The 21,629-nt window shown below is 45.7% G+C and overlaps 6 protein-coding genes across 6 annotated transcripts; 3 read left to right on the top strand and 3 right to left on the bottom strand.

Annotated features, from left to right (window-relative positions):
* Window positions 1–296: 296 nt before the first annotated feature.
* On the bottom strand, window positions 297–803 carry CLUP02_12581 (ribosomal protein S17; the record flags this gene model as incomplete). The annotated part of the gene is made up of 2 exons (XM_049291545.1): window positions 297–584; window positions 669–803. The coding sequence occupies 2 exons, from the start codon at window positions 801–803 to the stop codon at window positions 297–299; spliced, it is 423 nt and encodes a 140-aa protein (XP_049148690.1).
* A 2,322-nt stretch (window positions 804–3,125) lies between these two features.
* CLUP02_12580 (essential for mitotic growth 1) lies at window positions 3,126–4,655 on the top strand (the record flags this gene model as incomplete). The annotated part of the gene is made up of 6 exons (XM_049291544.1): window positions 3,126–3,178; window positions 3,237–3,341; window positions 3,417–3,466; window positions 3,542–3,810; window positions 3,939–4,361; window positions 4,416–4,655. 6 exons carry the CDS (start codon window positions 3,126–3,128, stop codon window positions 4,653–4,655), a joined length of 1,140 nt encoding a protein of 379 aa, XP_049148689.1.
* Window positions 4,656–5,763: 1,108 nt separating this feature from the next.
* Window positions 5,764–8,265, top strand: CLUP02_12579 (uncharacterized protein; the record flags this gene model as incomplete). Its single annotated transcript, XM_049291543.1, has 13 exons — window positions 5,764–5,830; window positions 5,860–5,930; window positions 5,987–6,128; window positions 6,364–6,429; window positions 6,477–6,534; window positions 6,627–6,783; window positions 6,859–7,098; window positions 7,149–7,263; window positions 7,319–7,348; window positions 7,458–7,682; window positions 7,751–7,878; window positions 7,994–8,035; window positions 8,170–8,265. The coding sequence occupies 13 exons, from the start codon at window positions 5,764–5,766 to the stop codon at window positions 8,263–8,265; spliced, it is 1,437 nt and encodes a 478-aa protein (XP_049148688.1).
* A 286-nt stretch (window positions 8,266–8,551) lies between these two features.
* Window positions 8,552–13,902, top strand: CLUP02_12578 (cystathionine gamma-synthase; the record flags this gene model as incomplete). Its single annotated transcript, XM_049291542.1, has 12 exons — window positions 8,552–10,436; window positions 10,502–10,575; window positions 10,633–10,726; window positions 10,791–10,853; window positions 10,970–11,037; window positions 11,146–11,212; window positions 11,276–11,376; window positions 11,453–11,595; window positions 11,822–11,874; window positions 11,931–12,064; window positions 12,095–12,189; window positions 12,249–13,902. The coding sequence occupies 12 exons, from the start codon at window positions 8,552–8,554 to the stop codon at window positions 13,900–13,902; spliced, it is 4,431 nt and encodes a 1,476-aa protein (XP_049148687.1).
* A 238-nt stretch (window positions 13,903–14,140) lies between these two features.
* Window positions 14,141–15,913, bottom strand: CLUP02_12577 (uncharacterized protein; the record flags this gene model as incomplete). Its single annotated transcript, XM_049291541.1, has 5 exons — window positions 14,141–14,283; window positions 14,342–14,641; window positions 14,713–15,456; window positions 15,551–15,718; window positions 15,871–15,913. 5 exons carry the CDS (start codon window positions 15,911–15,913, stop codon window positions 14,141–14,143), a joined length of 1,398 nt encoding a protein of 465 aa, XP_049148686.1.
* A 632-nt stretch (window positions 15,914–16,545) lies between these two features.
* On the bottom strand, window positions 16,546–16,705 carry CLUP02_12576 (uncharacterized protein; the record flags this gene model as incomplete). Its single annotated transcript, XM_049291540.1, has 2 exons — window positions 16,546–16,586; window positions 16,639–16,705. The coding sequence occupies 2 exons, from the start codon at window positions 16,703–16,705 to the stop codon at window positions 16,546–16,548; spliced, it is 108 nt and encodes a 35-aa protein (XP_049148685.1).
* Window positions 16,706–21,629: the final 4,924 nt, after the last annotated feature.

The raw sequence follows: 21,629 nt of genomic DNA, 5'->3' as shown, positions 1-21,629 counted from the left end.
AAAGGAACAAGAGATATCAAGTTTTACGAAATATTCTGCGTAGATGGCTAAGACAAGAGACTACTGCAATAGTGTTGGTATTTGTACAATGATTCACCAGTGACCTCGGATGTTCGTCTACACGTTTCCAGCCACAAATCAGGCCAAGGATATCGTCAACTGAAGTGAATACGATGCCCAGTGCTCTGTGTCAACTCCCTTTCCTTCCTCCTTTGTGTTATACAGCGTTGTGTTGTAATCCTTACTATACCTTTTCCTGGTTCTCTGTTCAGTTTTTCTTCCGCCAATCTCAGGCCTTAGTCGACCTCGGGCTCAGGAGTCGATTTTGAAGACTTCTCCTGCCGCCGCGTCTCTCGTCTAGCAACCTTGGCTTCTCTCTTTTGCACCTTGGCTGCGATTCTCTCCTCCTCGGTCGGTACCGGTGGGCGCGCTGAGATGGGTGTACCGTGGGGCGCGATGATGCTCTTTACAACGTGGCGCTTGTGAGGTGATGTCCTCCATCCGGGAACAATGGAAACGACATCTCCTGTGCGAAGGGATGAGTTGGGGTCGTGGACGAGGTAGTGCGTTGGTTTCGTGAACATCTAGGAAGCCGAGGCTGGTTAGTCTCCTCAAAGATAAGAGTCATGGACCAAGGGCTGGTAACTCCTGGGTTCTATGTATCTCACCTTTTGGACCTTTTGCTTCCATTGCTGGCCACCCACGCGCACTTTGACCGTCTTCTGCATGAGCCCTGCGCTCACGACGACGCCGTTGAGCTCGCGGACGACTGCGCGGGCTTGCGCCATGGTCTGGGCTGACATGGTGGGCGGTTGGTGATATACAATGGCAGCGAACTCGGTCTGTCGAAAAAATCCCAAGAGGGAACCAGGTCGTGAGCTTGGAAGTGCTGAGGGTGTCGCGTGGTATTTCAAATAGATCGCTGGCTGTGATGGTGACCTCGATACGGTATGCTCAAGCCTCCTGGAGAGAGTGGAAAATTAAAGAATGGATCATGATTCCTCGCTTCTCATTGGTCAAGCGGGCCATGTTTTTACCGACACCAAGACCATTTTCTGGCCTACTCGATTGGAGACCGACAGAGTGGAAAGATCAGACGCTAAGATAACCTTAAATTCAACAAGGTGGCTTGGCTTGGCCTGTGGCTTTTGGTGACAGCTGGTTCCTGGGTTTCGGGGCCACGGGGGTTACCTCAGATACCTTACCTAGGTGTACAATGTCAAGGTCTATCTCGGCTCATCAGCCTACTTTGTCTCTTTCTCTTGTCACAGCCAATACCAAGGCTTGGTTCGCTCTGTTGGTTCTACGAGCTGAAACATGAGCTTGCTTCACTTATTTTGGCTTAAAAACATCCCCGATGAGCTGGAGCGATCGGTACCAAGCAAGGCGTAAGCGTACCCGCCTTCGAATTGGGATCGAATATGTACTGCCTTGGTGTTGTGTCTGTCAGGTGCCATGCGTTCCGAGCAGATCAGCTATCCACCAGGATGCAAGCCATGTAAAGGCCGCAGTCATACTCAAGTACTTCCCTCAGAACCAGACTGTTGTGTTCTATTTATAGACAATTTAACTCATCACTGCCTACCTCAAGGCAAAACGCGCTCTCCTGGAACAGGATTGGCGTTTCCCTCGCAATTTGATCGCTGTGAGCACCCTCTGTAGGGGCATCAGACTGACATGATACAATTTTCCATGGCCCATTCAAGGCCATTCCGACGTTGTATCCATGTGGCCCCAGAGGGCCGACGCGTATACCATATAAGTGACCAGGGGTTTTACTCATGTGAAGACACGTCTGCTATGGAGACGACCGAGGCTTTCTTCTGTATTACCTTCCTCCTATCGCGGTTAACTTTTCCGCTGTCTGGGCAACTTTGAGTTCAAGTGTCTCTTCAGTACTCCTATCGCTCAAAAAAGCATGGCCCACACGTCCACTGCATATCTACCGGGGCATCATTAGCCACAAGTGTTTAAAGGCACCGACCTCTCACACTGGTATAAAAACCACTAAGGACAATAGCCAGTGGCAGCATCGGCAGACGGACGCCTAGATTCCCCGATCTCGGTAGGTCTCGATGCACCGAGACGGAGCCTGCCCCTTGGGGTTGCTGAGAGAAGGCAAGCCTTCACGTACAAAACAGACTGACCTGACAAGTTTGGGTACCAAGTAATATGGTAGAGGACGCGGAACCCAAGAAGCGTTAGTTTTCTCTGTTACGGGTAAACGCACCTGATGGTTCGGCAAACATTCGCCGTAGCGGCTAAAAGTCGAGTGGCTGAGACCCGAGCCGAGCAGAAACTTGTGTGCCGTGACTCTGACCGTGTAAAAAATCGCATAGAAGACAAACCTACGGATACCTAGGTAAGGTACCTTGAGCAAGGTGGGCCTGAGTTTGCTGAAATCCACTCAAAGGGACGATTCAGAAGTGCCTCCCTCTGATCACCGCTTCTCGCACTGTAGAGAACTGTGCTTTCGGGGCAATGCTTCGGTGATAAGATGAGCTCAACACTGTGTACTAAATGTACCTATCCGAGTTCCGTTTCCATCACACTCACCCCGCATCTAAGGTCCCAAGGTCCCAAGGGCCCCAGCAGCAGTCAAGAGTGAGGTGAGTATCCATAGGTACGCAGTACCTAGGTTCGAAGAGGCGACGGTACCTTTGCTCAAGTGTTTGGTCACTTTGGTGTCCCTCATAAGGTAAGCCACCCACCCACCACCACCTTGGACTAAGCCAACCAAGGTAGTCTGTCTTCTTCCCTCGCAACTCGGCCTGAATCATCTTCCCTCAGATTTGGTCCCTCGCTCGTCGGAAAATTCAAAACCAACATTCCTCCCTCTCGACTCGCGCTCACTACTTTACCATTTACTTCACCCTCACGCAGTCCCTCTCCTCACCTCTGTGACCAGATCTATTCCATATCTGTTCACTCAACTATTCTTCATATTTTTTCTCTCACTACTTTCTCATTTCATTGTTTGCTGTGTGCAACAACGCGCCTGCTGTACGCACCTTCCTGTCTGTGTAACGAGACAAGAAGAGAAAACAGAAGAAGAAGCCGGGAAAAACCTGCACCGAATCTCACCACCCCATCGTCGAATTTCCCCCTCCAAAAAAAAAATCAACATGTCTTCCCCAGAGGCCCGTGCTGGCGTCAAGCGACCTCGTAAGTTCCCAATGTGCGTCCCTTGCGCGACTCACGTTTTCCCTTGCATCAAGTGAAAACCCCGAATCCAGGGCTCCTCCCTATTGCAATTGTCTGCCGCTGTCATTCCGGGAACCTCCTTCTTCACGGACAGCCTCTGCGCCAGTCATCCTACTTCCAATTGCGCGCAGCATTTCGTGGTTATAAGCCGTAGCTACCCCGCCGCCCTGCACACTTCACCTCGTCCCCTACCCCAAACACCACATATCGAGTGTCCAGCACAACGCAGGCAATCGCGACACGATGGAAGCCATGGCAGACAGTTCGCACAAGGGCAAGCCCACACAGCTGGCTCTGCTTCATTGACATAGGTTTGCTAACCTGCGTATCCCAACAGGCACCCAGTCTCTTCCCCCTCCGGCTCTCCCTCAGCTGGTCGCTGAGCAGCACACCGCCATCCCTCCTACCGACAAGGATTCTCAGCGCCTCATTGTCGTTCTCTCCAACGCCAGTCTCGAGACCTACAAGGCTTCACATGGCGGCACCGGCCGCAACGGCGTCCAACGTGAGGAAAAGTACTCGCTACTCAACAGCGACGAGCATATTGGAGTTATGCGCAAGATGAACCGCGACATTAGTGACGCGCGCCCGGATATTACACATCAGGTTGGATACTACCAGCGAACTGCTTTTGCTTTTGCTCTTGCTCTTGCCCTTGCTTGTGCTACTGCTTTTGCGCCTCAACGCGCCTAGCCCGCCGTGTCTGCATCCAACATGCTGACCATACTGACTAGTGCCTCCTGACCCTGCTCGACTCCCCCATCAACAAGGCCGGCAAGCTTCAGATCTACATTCATACCGCCAAGGGTGTCTTGATCGAGGTCTCGCCGTCTGTTCGCATCCCGCGTACATTCAAGCGCTTTGCCGGTCTGATGGTTCAACTGCTGCATCGCCTGTCCATCCGCTCGACCAACTCGCAGGAGAAGCTGCTTCGTGTAATCCAGAATCCCATCACCGATCACCTTCCGCCCAACTGCCGCAAGGTGACGCTCAGTTTCGAGGCCCCTCTGGTACACGTCAGAGACTACATCGACACGCTCGCCCCCAAGGAGAGTGTTTGCGTCTTCGTTGGTGCCATGGCAAAGGGTGCCGATACCTTTGCTGATGGCCTCGTCGACGAGAAGATTTCCATCAGCAACTACAGCTTGTCCGCCAGCGTTGCTTGCAGCAAGTTTTGCCACGCTGCTGAGGATTCCTGGGACATTCAGTAGTCGAAACCCGACATCTACTCAGTCGTTCACGTTGCGGGGACACGAATCCAGGCAGCAGCGATGGCGAATCAGAGCGGCAAATTGAAAGTCGAGGGGTTGCGCCTACGGAATCACGATACAACATCATGGTGTCCGCGCGCGATCTTGGAAACTTGGGTTACCTGTGCCATCGCTGTCGCTGTTTTTGCAACCAAAACCGGGGCGTTCGACAACGGGTCCAAGGCGCTTTCTCCGCCTTGACAGTTCAACTTCAACCTAAGTTGTCGTTTCTTTTTGTTTGCCCCTTACTCAGGATCTATAGGGGTGGCGGCCTTGGCTATTGTTAGAGTAATATCTTCGTGCTCTCGGCAAGTGCCGTGACAAAACGGGCCACCCTTTGATTTGCACATGAAAAAGGGTACATTGCGACCAAACGCTCAGCGGTGTCGCTGGGGAGCATACCAAAAAAAATAAGGAAAAGGAAAAGGAAAACAAGGACGACGTTTCAAGGACTAATGGTGTATAGCTGGATACTAGCGGCTACGCGGATAGGTGTTGCAAGGCCTCATACTTGGAGGCCAGTTAGAAAGACAATGTATCTACCGTGTTTGTTGGGTTAAGAAATCAAGATGCCGTGTACTATGAATATGATCCAAATGCGTGTGTGCCCGTGAATGTACTGCGGTACGAAGCCGCGTGTTTCTGTCTAACTTCCTTAATTAGGTGTTGAAGGCATCCTAGACGAAAAGGAAAGACGAAAGACTGCCGCATAGACTCATGGATTGCCAAGAAGGTGCTGGACTGATGAGCATAGATAGGTGCGGTTGAACGAAAGATGAAAAAACAGTGTCGGGCAACGGTTGAGTTTGTGATTTGGCTTGTCATTGATGCCTGAGTGGACTACGGCATGGAAGGCAAAATGAAGTGTTTGTTGGTCACCTCAGTCTGCTCAGGGACGAAGAGGGACGCGACAATAGTGAGGCTCGTTCGCCTTACCATGCATGGAACTGCCCCGCGTGTGCATGTGAGGGAGTCAGACTGGGCTGGTGTGTACACCGCATTACCACTTGACGGTTCGAATGTGATAGAATCGACGGGCAAAGTTGACAAAAGCAGGGGGTAGGTTGGGGGCGCGTGGAACAGGGCGGCGCGGACCGATGTGCCCGACTGGCTGGGAGGAGATATGTATGCGTCCATACGGATGGATATGCGCATTTGTCCTGAATCCTCCGTACTGAGCTCACAAAACATGTCGGGGACCCGGGGACTCAAGCTGGTGGGAGGTTGGGCAGCAGGCAAGGTGGACGCATAGTTGCATTAGTGCCCTTCTGGTATGGGGGTTGAGACTTGAACATGCTGAAATCCGACAATGGGCGGCATGGCCAGCTCACAATCTCGTGACAAGTTGATTGATCTGGAAGCACGCGAGCTAGAAAGTGCGAGGCTGGGTGCACCATGCTGGCAGCTATGGTGCCCAGGCAAAGTGGAGATGATATCTGTATTCGGAGATGGAACGGCGCAAACCACCACCTCATTGTAGGATTTGATATCCATACGAAAGATGGAGACTCATAGAGAATACAGCACGTCAGGGCAAGTCGGTCAAGGAAGGTAAAGCCGCGAAAAAGCCTGGCAAGCTGCGACGTGGTGGAAGGGGGGTGGATGCGGTGAGTTACAGACAGATGCGAAATTGGAAAGTACATTTGCAGAGCACAGAGACTTTCCCAAGAGATGGTAGGTACCGTGCCTGCTAGGTGAGGTAATACCTTAGGTCAAGGGACATTTGGTATCGAGGAAATCCAGGTCAAGCTACTTGGGACAGTGAGGTGGGAGACAGGAAACGTGGAGCGGATAATGAGGTAGCTTCTATTGATTTATCATACAAGAGATACCTTAATGTGCCTTAGTTTGCACTTTGATGTGTGGATGGATACCTGAGGTACTTTACCACGCTCACTTCGTCTTCCAGAGCATGGCAGCTGCTTCTCATTTGGACCGCGCGCAACGAGCGGCTTTTTCATACCCAAGGACCAAGGTACCTACCTACCTAAGGTACCTTATGTACTGAGGTGCTGCTTCCAGCGGACCACTTGGAAGCCGCAAACGCTTCCGACGGGACTCCCGCGCACTCGTGCGTCCAGTCCGTCCAATGACAGTAGTTATAGACGCGACTTTTATACCAAGTGATTTCTGACGACCGCCTTTCGTTCCCCAGGGTTGGATAATCTGCAGTGCGGCATTTCTCGGCCGGTTTAGCTCACTTATTACCCGAAAGACAGTCTTGGATATTTCCAATACCAAATGGAACCCTTTGTGGCATGGGTCGCTAATAGCATTCGAGAAGGCTTCCTTTTCTCCCTTCTCTCTTCATGTTTTTCCTCTCCCACAAGTGCTCCCACCGCCTCTAGCTTTCGTCTGGACCAAGGATTCTACGGATACCTGCAATCTTGATCCATCTCTCTAGCGGTCCCGAGAGGGTGGCTACTCTCATCCTGGTTTAACTCAGGGCACGACAAATGAGTCTGCAGCAACAAAGGCCAAGGCGGGGCTTGAAGAGACGAATAGTAGCCGGACACGACGAAACGATCAAACGCTCCAGTGCCACTATCCGCAAGAATACTCCGGACTGAGACTGAGATTAGGACCCGTATCAACATCATACAGACCACACATTGACGACCATGCTCCCGACACGATCCAGATCGTGAGATGCGGCAGCCGTTGCTGCTTGCAGGATGATCTACCCACCTGAAGCACCACTTGACTTCTCGTTCCTCGGTTCTGCCAGGTATTCGTACACGTAGCCCGGCTCTAGCCCCAGCCCCAGCTCCAGCTCCCGATACCAAGCGGCGCTTGCCTGTGGCCGGTTGTATGTACATCGTTGGGCGGCTGGGCCTGACCACGGTCCCAATGACACCAGTCAGTCGCCCTTCAGAATGAGGGAATGAATGCTGGTATCTGAAGGATGGGGCAAATTACACGTAGTTGGCATCCGTACACCTGTACTCTGTACAGGCTATGCTAAACTGGCTGGCGCGGCGTTAGGATAGCCTCATCTTTCAGAGGCGCCGAAAAAGATCAAGTGGTCCGCCCTATGCTTCCGTGGCCCGTCTGAGGTCTCCGGCTGGATGTCCCGGCGCAATGTGGACATGCCACCTTCATCACCGGCCACTAGCTGCAGTTCACCACACACCATGGCAGCTGCACTGGGCTCAACCGGAACGGGCTGGCTGCATATTGGATTTGGCCAGAAGGCACTGGACGAAAAGTGCGACTCCTTACCGACTTGTGAGTGGGGTTTCCGTTAAGCTGCCTCAAGGTAAGGTAGGTAGGTTGGGCTCAGCAGCAGGGACAAGCTGTCAGTTTATGGCGGCCCCGTGCTACTGGAGTGATGGATGTGCCGCTGATGATACCCTACCTAGGCACGCCGTACCCTGAAGACAAAGTACTGGCTTCCGTATGGCTGCCAGTATTCACCTCCCAGGTAAAGTAGGTCTTGTACATAGTTGCAGGTGGGTGGGTTGCCAGAGACGTTGCAAGGTATCTAGGTAGGTAGCTACCGATGGGAGTAGGTACATAAGACACATATGTGCGGGCAGACTTGCTTGAGTCTTGACCCTCTCACAGCTTGGTTTATGTCGGTTGCGCGTGCCCTCTCCCCCCCCCCCCCCTCCCCCTCGTCAGACTAAGAAGTATCTCTTTTAAGCATTTCCTTTCACGCAGGAGTCGGGACCTGGCATGCTTGAGGTTGATTCCCCTTTCTTGTTGTCATTAGCATTCTGGTATCTGTCTCGGTGCTACGCTGCCTGCCTGTCAATACCTCACCAAATCACCCACTAGCACTACCACCATCACCAGTGCACCACCATAAACCTACACACCATCATCAATAGGTTGCCCTGGATAGTTTCACTCGGAATTTTCTTTGCAACCACCTCGAGGAACGCACAAATCAACGAGGCTGCCACCAAGCCTACTTAGCTTGAGTCGCCTGTCTGCGCCTCTGCCCCCCCCCCCTCGCGTCCGCGGAAGCGCAACGGCACTTACACGAAACTATTCTCGACCTGTTACCTAGCTCTTCGCTTCGCTTCACTCTCACCTCAAACAGCCGCCCTATCTAGTCATCAGGACCGGCCCTTTACTACCAACCGCCCCAAATGACTCCCTACTTTGACGTCTCCCATCTTCCCTCCTCAACGTCCTTCTACTCCGCCATTTTTCAATCTCTGGGCATCCACTATATATCTACGGATTCCCAGACCGCTCCCCCGGACGCCAACGCCAGCGCCAACGAAGGCGCCGACACCGACTCCAAGACGGCCATCACCACTTCAGGTCCTGGCAGACTTCCCAGCACCGTCACATACGGTATACTGTCCCCGCTCACCCCCATTTTCCAGATCCGCGAGGCCCGCAATTCCAGCGAGCCCCTGAAGCTCTCTCGCGCCGTCTTTTCTGCTCCCTCCCCCACCGCTGTCACTGACTTCCACGCCTTTGCCGTCCGGGCCAATCCGAACCTGCTGTCCAGCGTCCCGGCTGATCACTTCACTCGTCCCGCTTTAATCACTCAAAGTGGCGATATCCACCGGGCTACTGTGACCGACTTGGACGGTAACACCATGGAAGTTGTATATCAACCCCCTCCCAACTATCCTCCCTCCTACGCTGGCTCTACTGTTCGAAAGACACAGTCTACCACGGAGGAGGCTGGCCGTATTCTGGATTGGAATTACGACGTTGCAGCATCCGAGCCCCCCCCGCCGCCTTCTGTTTCCGGTTCCGCTACTGCCGGGACCTTTTCATCAGTCTTCGCCATGGCCGCTCGCTCTGGGTCATTTCCCGGTAACGAACCTCCTTACACAATGCTTCGTCGAAGCGTCACCACCTCGGTCATCGAATCGCCAACCAAAAGAGACGAAATCCCATCTCAGCCCTCTCCATCCAGCGGTGGCATCGCTACAAACACCCTTGTCGGAAGTCTTTTAGGTGCAGCTGTTGGTGCCGCCGCCGGCGCTGCCGTCACCTACGGAATGATGCGCAAGGAACGTGCACGAGCTCCGCGCCAGGAGTTCGATGGCTCCGGAGCCGCCCCTCCGTTTCAACGCCGTTCCACCTTCCCCGATCAATATACCGATCCGCAGGCCGGACGTTATGTCGAAGTCGAGAGGACCGTCGAGAAGATCCGGTACCCAGAGGCTTACCCGGCACTATCGGACAACCGAGCACCTCCCCAGTACATGGCCAAGTACAGCCAGGTCGGCGCTCGAAGCCGTGCCGCAGATGACCTGTACGACGACACCCGCAGCCGGCACTCGTCTCGCTATCAGCTCGAAAGAGGCAGCAGTGTTCGTTCTCGCAGCCAAGCCGCCGTTCCCCGAACCGCCCCCCTTATGCTCACTGATTACGAGCACCAAAGTAACGCAGGCTCAAGACACAGCATGGCCAGCAGGTCGGCCGTGCCCCGCACCATCGTTGACGATGCCGGAACCTACGTCTCAGCCCGAAGCGGGAGGTCTCAATCCACCATCCGTCCGCCCCCGCCCACTGTTGAGACGATATTGAGCGGGCGGAGTCAAGCACCTAGCCGTGCACCCAGTCGCGCGCCGACTATGGCCCCCAGCCTCGTCCCGAGCCGCGCACCCACCAAGGCGCCGAGCATGGCGCCGAGCAGGGCGCCGAGCAGGGCGCCTAGCAGGCCTCCGACTGTTGTGCGTAGCAGAGCTCCTACTGTGGCACCCAGCCGAGCCCCGAGCATGGCACCCACTCAGGCGGCGCCGGCTACTGTTGTCCCTAGCAAGGCACCCAGCAGAGCACCGAGCAGAGCTCCAACCAGAGCTCCAAGTAGAGCTCCAACGGCGGTTCGAAACACTCAACCCGTCTTCGCCTACCCCCCTGCCACGCGAGCACCGACCTATGTGTCGGCACGCGGCCCTCCTCCGCCAAAGAGCCGCATTGACAGTGGTCGTAGTGCCTGGGAAGATGACGCCATCAGCGTAGCACCAAGTGATAGTATCAGCTGTATCGGCAGCAAGACCAGCAGGCGTCAGTATCATTAACGAGATGGAGAAACGCAGTGGATTGTCTTCCACCGGAACCTTTTGATACAGCTATCGGGGCTGGCAAGACCTCCAATGTCGAGCGACTCAAAATTATCAACAGATTACTCGGCCGCACAGAACGAGTGCCGATGTTATTGCAACATATTTTTCTTATTTGAAGGCTGGCTTTTACGATTTAGGCACGGATACGGATGCATGGCATGGCAGTTGTTCTATTTACAAAGGATGATGACGACCAGATGAGGCTGAAGCCGGGGCAATACGGAAATGATTGTGACATATGGGAGTCATGTTGAGATACTTTTGCTTGCTTGGGGACTGCTCAACGCTGGGATAGATACTAGAAAAGCTCTTCACAAGGCTGATCTCGCTGACATGGGCTTCCACGGAGGTCTACCAAGTTCTTGAATGCGTGTAGGTGTTTTCGTGTCTTGGGCCAAGTTTGTAGAAATGCTAGACCGGTGTCGACTAGTGTTCCTCAGCTCTTGATTAATGGATAGTCTGGTTAGATGACAGGCTGGACCAAAGCTATGGACTGTTTGGTTATCACCGTCACCAATAGTATTATCCGATATCTTAACGCTGTCTGTTTGGGGCTTGGGGCTTGAGGCTTGAGGTGAGGGCTCGAGGGAAACCAATTCTGTTTTTGGGTCTGCTATGATACCTTTCGCTTGGTAGATATCACGTCGTAGATGCCCAAATTCACTTACCTTACTTTCAAGAAGTTCAAATATTTGGGCTTTGGGTCTGAGGTCCTAGGTATGTTAGAAAGGTACTATATGTAGGTATCCGTATTGCGTAAGGTAGAGAGACAGCAGGTAGAGACGAATAAAATGCCCCTCGCGGGGCATCACTCCGATCCTCGGCGCCCCGCATGCCACGGCATAGACCAACAATTACCAGTCACAGACTCTCAATCCCACGTCGCTCCACTAAAAGTTATCCTTTGGGGATTTGGCAGATTTCTACGGATACTGACTTCTAATCACCCACATCGAGTCAAGTGCCGGCAAACCGGGGACATGGACACTGGAGGTAAATCTGATGAGATTCGCAATTGACAGCATATTTTCATCGACAACTACTGGGCAGGGCCACCATTTTCAATACCTTGTACCCATTTTAGACTACTTGAAATCTCAGTGCGATCCCACACATGGAAAGAGGGAGAGTCAGAGATAAACAATACTAGTGAGTGCGGGAGAGAGAAGGAGAGAGAGAGGGAGAAAGAAAGAAAGAAAGAAAACTGTACGAGTGGAGGGCTCTTGCGTGATACCTTACCTACTTTAGCCACCTCTGCACCGGCCTTGACCCACATCTTGTCCAATTCAAACTCCAGCCTACTTGACTCATCTCATTCTCATACAGATCAACGACGCATAAAAGCCCACACCACATCACCTCGGTGAAATACAGAGCAAGTCGATCACTGGTCATAACACACACGCTTTTAAATGAGGTCTAACACATTGTACAGTTCACGTAGATAAAAAGCACAAGTCAAGATTGTCACAATGCCCGCTCTGGAATTGGGACAGTCCATCCCGCCAGACACTGCTCATGTACGCCGAAGCCACTTCCATGTGGTTCCCTTTCCTTGTTCAGAGCCATGTGTGACGTCGTTGCTAACAGCCTGCGTAGGCAGTGAGCGTTCAGCTTCCTACGTGGAAGGCAAATGTCGGCTATGAAGAGGGAGAATCATGGGTCGTCGATAAGATGACCACCGGTTACCCCAGGTAAGCCTCTTCTTCCTTGTCAACTCTTTGTTCCCGGCTGAGACTATTTTTCTGTCAAGATTCTTCATTCATAGGAGCATTGTAGCCTTGGCTGAAGATCTGATTGCCCAACATGGCCCTTCGGGTCAGAAAGCCATGTTGTTTCCCACCCCTCGTATTGCGAGAAGGTGCCTGGCCTTTGTAAAGAAACATGCAGATGCCTCAATTTCTGCCGGTGCCACCGTCATTGATTTCGGGCTCGACATGACCAAGGATATCTCACCGCTCCTGCGCTCCCTGTCACCCACTGTCTCTGCCGTGGTGTATGCCCCCGAGGTATTCCCCTTTGCCAAGCAGTACTGGCAGCATACAGGAGACGGAATCTCAAGCCGAAGAGCGGAATTCTGTCATGGTCTATTGAAGGAGGGCCTCTTCGTTCCCGTGGCAAGGCCCAACTCCCCAGTGGGAAAAGCCCACAGAGGTCCGAAGAGATACCATCGCCCATCTTCCATCGACGACACCAAGACGGCTCACCACCCAGCAGCCAAGGTGAACCCCCAGAGTGCGTTTGAAACGCAAGAAAGCCTACGCTTTCTCGAGGAACGCTTTGGCCGTAACCTCGACCTGTCCCTCGTCGAGCGCGCCAGGTCGGCCATTAAGCGTAGAATTGCGGGCGCCATGGCTGCCGACATGGAGGCCAGCATCAGCTCACTGCCTCCCATGGGAGAAAACGCGAGAAACCAAAAGGACCTGCAAGAAAGCGACGTATACTTGTTTCCATGTGGCATGAATGCCATCTACAACGCCCACCGGGCCATGCTGCGCGCTAGGGGCGACCTCCAATCTGTCAACTTTGGCTTCCCCTACGTCGATACGCTCAAGATCCTACAAAAGTTTGGTCCCGGCTGTCTCTTCTATGGGCGCGCTTCAGAGGATGATCTTGACGATCTCGAAAAGCGCCTAGAGAGTGGCGAGCGCTTCCTGGCGCTCTTTTGTGAATTTCCCGGCAATCCTCTCCTAACTTGCCCCAACTTGGCGCGGATCCGTACCCTCGCAGACAAGTACGATTTCGGCGTCGTTGTGGACGAGACCATCGGCAGCTTCATCAACATTGACGTGCTACAATACGCAGACATAGTCGTAAGCAGTCTGACCAAGATATTCTCGGGCGACTGCAACGTCATGGGCGGCAGTGCCATCCTGAATCCAAGCGGCAAGTACTATCAGGCCCTGAAGGGTGCTTGGATCGAGGATCTGGAAGATACGTACTGGCCAGAGGACGTCGTTTTCATGGAGCGTAACAGCCGCGACTTTGCATCGCGTATTGAGCGCATCAACGAGAGTTCCGAGACAATTTGCGACATCCTCTCGGCCCATCCGCTGGTAAAATGTGTTTACTACCCGAGAGTAAATCCGACGAGAACCAACTACGATCTCTGCAAATTGCCTGGTGGGGGTTATGGCGGGCTTCTGTCGGTCACGTTTCACAAGACGGCCCACGCCATTGCCTTTTTCGACGCCATTGAGACGGCTAAGGGCCCAAGTCTGGGTACGAACTTTACTCTGACATCGCCTTATGTACTGCTGGCCCATTACCAAGAGCTCGACTGGGCCGCTGGTCTGGGTGTTGATCCGGACCTCATCCGCGTCAGTGTCGGCCTGGAGGAGAAGGATGAGCTGCAAAAGATTTTCACCAGTGCTCTTCGAGCAGTCGAAAAGTCACAAGATGATTGAGTTGCACAATAAACTTAGTAGGACTGGAGCATTAATGGGTAGCTGGATGCGGAGGCACACGGAAGCCAAAAGATGACAAGAATCTGGAGAGTAACGAAGAGGTGCTCGCCAGCAACGACCACAAGAATCTCCCACATTCAAGTCTCGTTGCAACCGAAAGCTCAACCTACAACCGGCAAGGGTATCTCTAAGAAATCTATAGGAAAGCAAAGAAGAAGAAAATAAAACACGACAGCATCTACATAACAGAGCATTCAGAGTGCACGTACTCAGGACCATAGTCCTCAATGCCTCGTTCAATCTCGTTGGCTCGCTGCTTCTCCTTGGCCTCCTTGGGGAAGTACTTGCGCATGTATCTCTCTAGTTGGATATCCAGATTATCTGCAATCATTAGTGTGAGTCAGTGTGCACTTTGCATCAGCAAACTAGGTCTACTCACCCGCGGACGCCCTCATGACGGTGTCTGCTCTACACAAAGGGCAGTGCTTCTCGTTCCGCCTTTGGATCTTGACAATGCACCGGATGCAAAATATATGTTGGCAGGCTAGCCGGACAGGCCTATAGGCAATAGCGAAGCAGATTGGACACAAATAATCACTAATCTGCGGTACGACTGACACTAAATCGGTGGACATTTGGGCGCAAATGTCTTTCGCCACGGAGTCGGCCAGCAGCTTGTCGGAGTGGACTTGAATTGGAAAGGATTTCGAAACACCTAGGCAGGTACGTTTGTCGAATTCTGCCGTGAATCAGCTTCGCTTGCGCAATCAAACTAGATTGAAACCGATATTGATAAGGGGCGAGGCTCACTCTTAAGAATTTTGTAGATGGCAACCTGGTTGATTTCCTGGAACTGCAAGTTTTTGAGGAGAACGGCGTTAAGACTTAAGAAGCGAACCAGGGCTTCGCGACTCTCGGCAATCTTGAAGGATTTGACGAGATTCCTCTTTGTGATTTCCTCTTGGAACCACTGGAGCTGCTTCGCAGCCGTCTGACTGGTTCTGGACCCGTGGTCTTGCTCGTTGGTTGAGAAGAAGACCTGGGCGTCGAGGTACAGCTCGAAAATGGCTCGCCACCTCGCAAGGTCGCTTTTGGAGAGGCGACTGGGTTTCGTCAGATGTGAAATCTCCTGTCTCAAGGCAACGATCTCCGTCACCATGGCCTTTTCTTCCTTTGCCTGAAGTGCATCCAGGTTGTTGACATCGCTCTGCAGAATGTCAAAGAACTCACTATCAAAGACAAGTGGAACTTCGATACGCTCATAGTGCTCTGTTGGCGATGACTGGCCTTCGACCTGTAGACATCTCTGGGTGTCTGACAACTCAGTCTCAGCATTAGCAAGAGACTCAGCAGACGAGGCTGGCGACTTGGTTGGTACGTTGTCTTCGGGAGCTGCAGCCGGGATCGGTTGAGCTGGATCGTGGGACTGCAAGGCGGCGATGCGTTCAATGAGGGAACGGGATGCAGGCGTTAGTGATGCATCAACGGCATTACCGTCGCGCATGTGCACCAAAACAGTCAGCTTTGGTCTCAGCAACTTTGAGTTCCCGGCAGCTGTGTGCGAATTAGCCCTTATGCTTGTGGTAGGGGCGTACGGGGTGGCGGTAATGCGAACACCGTTACATGGGAGAGGGCAGAGAGAGTTTACCATTGAGGCGGTATTTGGCGGCCAGTGGCGAATCATTAGCCGGGTCGAGAAGTTGGCGTAGAGTCTCGGGATCAAGCCCCAGATCGTTGAGTTCCCTGGCGACGCGTTTGAGAACCTTCTTTAGCTGGCCATAAGGGATGGCCTGATCAATCCAGTGGGGTGGAAAGTCTGAAATTGAGCAGCGTCAGACAATGTATCGTCATTTTTTAGTTGTTTGAGAGAAAAATCGCATTCAGTCTCACAGAGTGTCTGAGATGAGACGAACAGGAAGGATATGAGAGGGAAATATCCGTAAAAATAATGACATGTGGTACACTAACCTTGGCGCCTAAGCGTTTCCTTGAAGTCGTGTGCAAACTTCATGGTGTATTCAAATTGGTTGGATCTGCAGTGCAACAATACTCGATACTCGGACTGGTGTCTTGGCAGGGCGTAAAGACATGGCTTTCTCTGCGAGGGGTGGATAGGATAGCCCTGGATTCATAGACGAATGATCAAGAAAGAGGGTTGGGGGGCTTGTGACGGGAGGGTAGGTAAAGGGTCAGCAGCGTACTTGCACTATATAAAATTTCAATCGCAGACAGGCAAAAGTACGTAACTCGATTGGTTTCCTGTCACCGGCCTCGACGACGTGCTGAGGGCTAGGCTGGGCTGGACCATGCTGTCGAACAACGGGCCAGGACAGGGAGGGAAAGGCGGGGGGTAGAACAAGGCATGGATGGGCGGGCGGGCACACCGGACGCCATCCCATCCCATCCACATCCCCATCCGTAGCCGTCAGCCCGTCACTAACTCTCCTCGAGGTTCGGATATATGCATACATACCTTGCTTCGCATGACACCAAGTACCTTAGGTACAATACGGTATGGTAGGGAACTGGGAACACTTGGTACTTTAGGTAGGGCAATCGTAGGTGCCATAATATGCCTTACGGCAGTCGTTCGACTACACCTGAGCAGACTTTCCGTACACGGACTCAGTCATTGAAGATACTTCACTCAATGTTGTCCTCAGAAAAGGGTGGGATTGGGCCCGCTGCTCCTGTCACCAAGCCGAAAAGTAGCTCCTCTCGATCGATGCTCATTACCTTCAACCCAGTCACCAACTTCGGAGTCGGCACGTTGCCATGCCAGGTGGGACCACGCAAGAGTCATTGTCAGTCTTTTCCGAGTAATGAGATAGTCGTACTAATATAGAGTATTACTGTATCCGTGCAATGACGGACAATTACCTCGCTCGCTCATCAAATGTCCTGGCGTGCACCTGCACTGCCAACTGCCTACCTGTCGACTTGCGTAGGTTTTCGATCAGACATCTATTGTCGGTCTTTATCTAGCGTCAACCATGTGGTTCAATGAAGTACCTTAGGCAAAGGCATTCGTATGGGCAGTAGGTATCAGTGTGATGGTGACCATTCTCCAAGATCAGATATTGAATGGGTAGGTAGATAGAAGAGATAGGTACACAGTACTTTAGCTACCGCGGCGCCTACCTCAAGGAACCTTACCTTCAACTTCAACAACCCTTAATTTCTTATCTTATCAACAATGGCTGGCAATGAGGGGTTGCGGGGTATGTCTTCCTTCCCTTACCTAAAGGCGTGGAGGGGCACTACGGCAGACTGCAAGAGGCACTCCGCTAAAACACTTTTTTCATATATTAAAGTAGAAATCGTATTTTATAGTTACCTTACTACCTAGGATAAGGTCTAGATTAGTATAATAACCTATAAATAGGGGTTATAAAGATTTATAACTTAAAAAATACTTTAATTTCGTAATATATTAAACCGTATAATAGTATATAAAATTATATAATATCGTACCCCGATATAAAAAAAATTCTTTTTTTTATAACTTTATTATAAAAATAATTATTATTTTTTACCCTTTTATAAATAAAAATTACTTTTTACTTAAGTTATTAAACTAATAGCTCGCTTATAAATATTATAATATAAATTTATAATAACTTCTAGTTTCTATATAAGACGTTACTAAACTAATTAACCTTATAATACTTTTTTATAAAGCTATTTTAAAACGACCGATTAATAATAATACTTATATAAGCTCTGCTTTTTTTATATAATAATAATATATAAACGTATAAGCTTTAATATTAATAAAATCTCTTTTTATAAGCTTAAAAGAGTAGGAATAAAGTATTTAATAAATAAATAAAAAAGCTAAAGTAATTATTAATAATTAATATTTTTATTATATTATATAACACATCCTTTTTTAAAAACGAACTTAATAATTTCTAAATAACGACTTATATTAATATCTAAATTATTAAGAAGTTTATTAAAAAAGTTTAGTTTAATTACGTCTTAACGTTTATTTTATATTAAGATATAATACGATTTATTATTTTATATTTTATAGTAAATTAATAAATTCTTTTAATAAAGTAAATAGTATTTCTAATTAATATAAAAAATCCTTATAATATTTTAGAATATTATAAAATAGCGTACGAAGTTATAAATTTAGAGAGATTCCTCTTTAAAATTACGATTTTATATAAAAAAGATAATTACTAACTTTTTATTATTTTTTAAATTAGAATTAAGTTATTAATTATTAAACCTTAGTTAGTAAAAAAGGGAAAAGGTCGTATAAAACTAATTATAACTAAAACTTTAAGCAAAACGACGTATAAAAATATTTTAAAAACATAGCTTTTAATAAGTATTAGTATTAAACTAATAATAAAGATTAAGGAGGAATTATTAGTTAAATAAGAAAAGAAGATCGTTAAGAAAGAAGTAAAAGCTAAGAAAAAAGTTAAAAAGGATAAAAACGATAAAAAAAACGAGATTATAATAGTTTAATAAGAAGATAAAGTTTACAATAATAAATAACTTAGTATATTATAAGGATAGAAACGAGTATTTTTATTAATAAATAGTTTAGAATAAACTATAATTATATTTATAATTCCTCTTTATCTTTAGTATTACTCGTAATTACGAAGCTATTTAATATTTTAAAATTAATTCTAAAGTTTTCTAATCTCTACTTAACTTATATAATACTACTCTATAGTTTACTAAATAAAATAACTTTTAGTTAAAGCTTATTACGTATATACTATTTTAAATAAATATAAAAATATTAATATGCTTTAAAATAAGGATAATTAGCCTCGCTAAACTTCGTATTTTTAGCTAATATAGTTAGGGAGCCCTTAATAATTAAGGTATAAATTTATAAAGTAGTTTAAAGAAGATATATATTTAAATTATTACTATTCTAAATAGTATTTAATAATTATTAAACTTAGTCTTAGTTAATTAGCTATATAAAGTTTTATATAATTCGTAATATAAGTTAATAATATAGTTATTATAACTAATTAAAAATAACGTAAGGGCGACCTTTTTAATAATAAATTCGATAAGAGTTCTAAATTTATATAAAGTTAATAAAATTAGAACGAATTAGTAATATATATATAAATAGAAGTATAATCTAGTTAAAGAGTATATTTATATAAAATAGCCTTTAGAACTTAAGTAGTTAGAAGTATTTTTATAAACGTAAGTATACTTATATATACTAAGATATATATTACTTACTTATTAATATACTAATTTATTTTAATAAAGACGATTTTACTAACTCTTAATCTTAACGTTATAAATACTTTTACTAAAGATCTAGTAATTACGGAATATAATTAGACTTTTTATTATTAAATAGTATTATAAAAGGTAATAATAAATACTAAATATAAAAACGGTTTCTTTCCCTTAATCTAAACGAACTCGTAATAATATAAATCCCTATTATTAAATAATAATAAAATATTATATAAGTATATTTTAAAATATATAAATAAAAACCCCTATATAGAACTATATAATAAACTGCGAATAAGTATTAATATTAGTATAAATCTTAAATCTAAATAGTAAAAGCTTATTATACGTATTTAAAAACTAAATATAATTTAGTCTAAGAGTCGTAAACCTTTTATAATAGTACTTTATTTTACTTAACCAATTTTAAACTTATTATAAAAAGGTTTTATAATATATAAAGTATAGTTTATCTTAGTTAATAATATAAGCTGATTAGCGAACTTATATATAAAGATACTCTTTATTATACCCTTTAGTATAATAAGTAACTTTTAATATATTAAAAAAGAACTCTTCTAATCGTTATTATATAATTACGAGCTATTTTAGTATTTATTATTACTAAAGCTAATTTTATTAACGAAGTATTAATAATCTTATAATTATAATTATAAATCTTTTAAATTAGAATTAAAAAAGGATATCTTTATTATTTAAGTATTATTAAAAAAATAATTCTTAAATACGAATTAATAGATCCTTAAAAAAAAAACCGTACGCTCTTCTTATTATAAGTCCTATTTTATAAGTTAACGTTTAAAAGTTCGCTTTATAGTTCTAATATTAAAAACTATAAAAATATATATAATAATTATATTATAAGTCTAATTACTCTCTAACTTTATAATAATTATTATTTAATATAATAAAAAATTAATACGCAGTCGTACTATTTTAAAAAAAGTAATAATATATAAAATAAGAAACTAAAAAAGAAATTTTAAATAAGGGGTATATATTTATATATAATTATAGTAATATATAGGGGTATCCTTTTACTTATAAGGTCTTATAAATATATATATAAAAATATAAACGCTTATAGGGATCTATAATATTAAAAAGGATAAAAAAGTATATAACGATAATATATAATAAATAAAAGTTTTATAATTTTATTAAAAACGTTAAACTTTAGAGGGAGCTTTTATATGGTTAGTTATAGCCTCTTATGGGCTAAATTAAGCGTATATACTCTAACTTATAGCTAGTAAGTACTTTATAACTTTATAGGGGCCTTATTACCTAGGTATTAAGCCTAACTATATTATATCCTAATATATACCTATATAAACTCCTATACTATATTATATAAGAATATCGAATTAATTACTCCTTATTTAGAGTTTATATAAGTTAGTAACGCTCTTTATAATCTTATATATTATTATATATACCCTTTTTATTATTTTTAGCTTACTTAGCTACTTATTTAAGGGCTTTTATTATTATATAAAAGTATATAGTAGGGATAGTACTTAGAAACTTAAATAGAGCGCTAATACGGACTTTATTACAGCCCTTATAATTATAACTATACTTAACGACTTTAATAAATATATTACGAGCTAGTACGAACCGTTAATAAACTATAAATAGATATAAAGTAGTATAGGGTAACGTATAAGTAATAACGGGAAGCGTAATAAATATATACTTATATATAATAAATATATAGTTATAATTAGAGTAGCCCTTATTTATAAAAATAACGTAATTAGTAAAAATACCTTTACTAGCTTTATAATAAGTATATAACTTAGTACTAATCTTAGCGTTACTATATATAGTTATTTAAATAATATTAATAGCTTAAGTACGAGTTATAGTAATATCCGGGGGTATATAATGGCTATTCTTAGTAATCTTAGGGTTAAGCTTAATTTAATACTAGGGCTAGATTATATAAGTTAATATAATAATATTAAATAATATAAAGTAGTATATATTAACTTATATAATACTAAGGTTATAGATTTAGTAAAAAGTTTTTAAAAAGGAAGATAAAGAGCTTATAAATAATATAAGAATCCGTATAATAAGGAAGCTATTATATAAAAGTATATATATTAATAAAAAAATAAGAAGTTATTTTATAAAATATAAGGTCGTTAAAGTATTACGTAAGTTAGTATATAGGGACTATCGGGAGCTATATACCCTTAATACGGGCCAGAACGCTATATTAAGTACTTATTATAAGCATTATACGGTATACGTAATTATTAAAAAAGGGAGTGTCTTATACGAAATTATTAGTATATATATATAAATAGTTAATACTAAAGAAAAAAGTAAATAAAAAGAATTGAATTATAAATAAGTATATACGCATAATTATACTTATAATTGCGCATATATTAGCTTAAGAAAAAGTATAATTACTAATTAATAAAAATTATACTAGCAATTACGCATAAAATTAC

Source organism: Colletotrichum lupini, chromosome 6 (assembly GCF_023278565.1).
Source record: "Colletotrichum lupini chromosome 6, complete sequence".
NCBI classification, from domain to species: Eukaryota; Fungi; Ascomycota; class Sordariomycetes; order Glomerellales; family Glomerellaceae; genus Colletotrichum; species Colletotrichum lupini.
The sequence above is the reverse complement of the archived record's forward strand: the minus strand, read 5'-3'. Positions and strand labels throughout refer to the sequence as shown.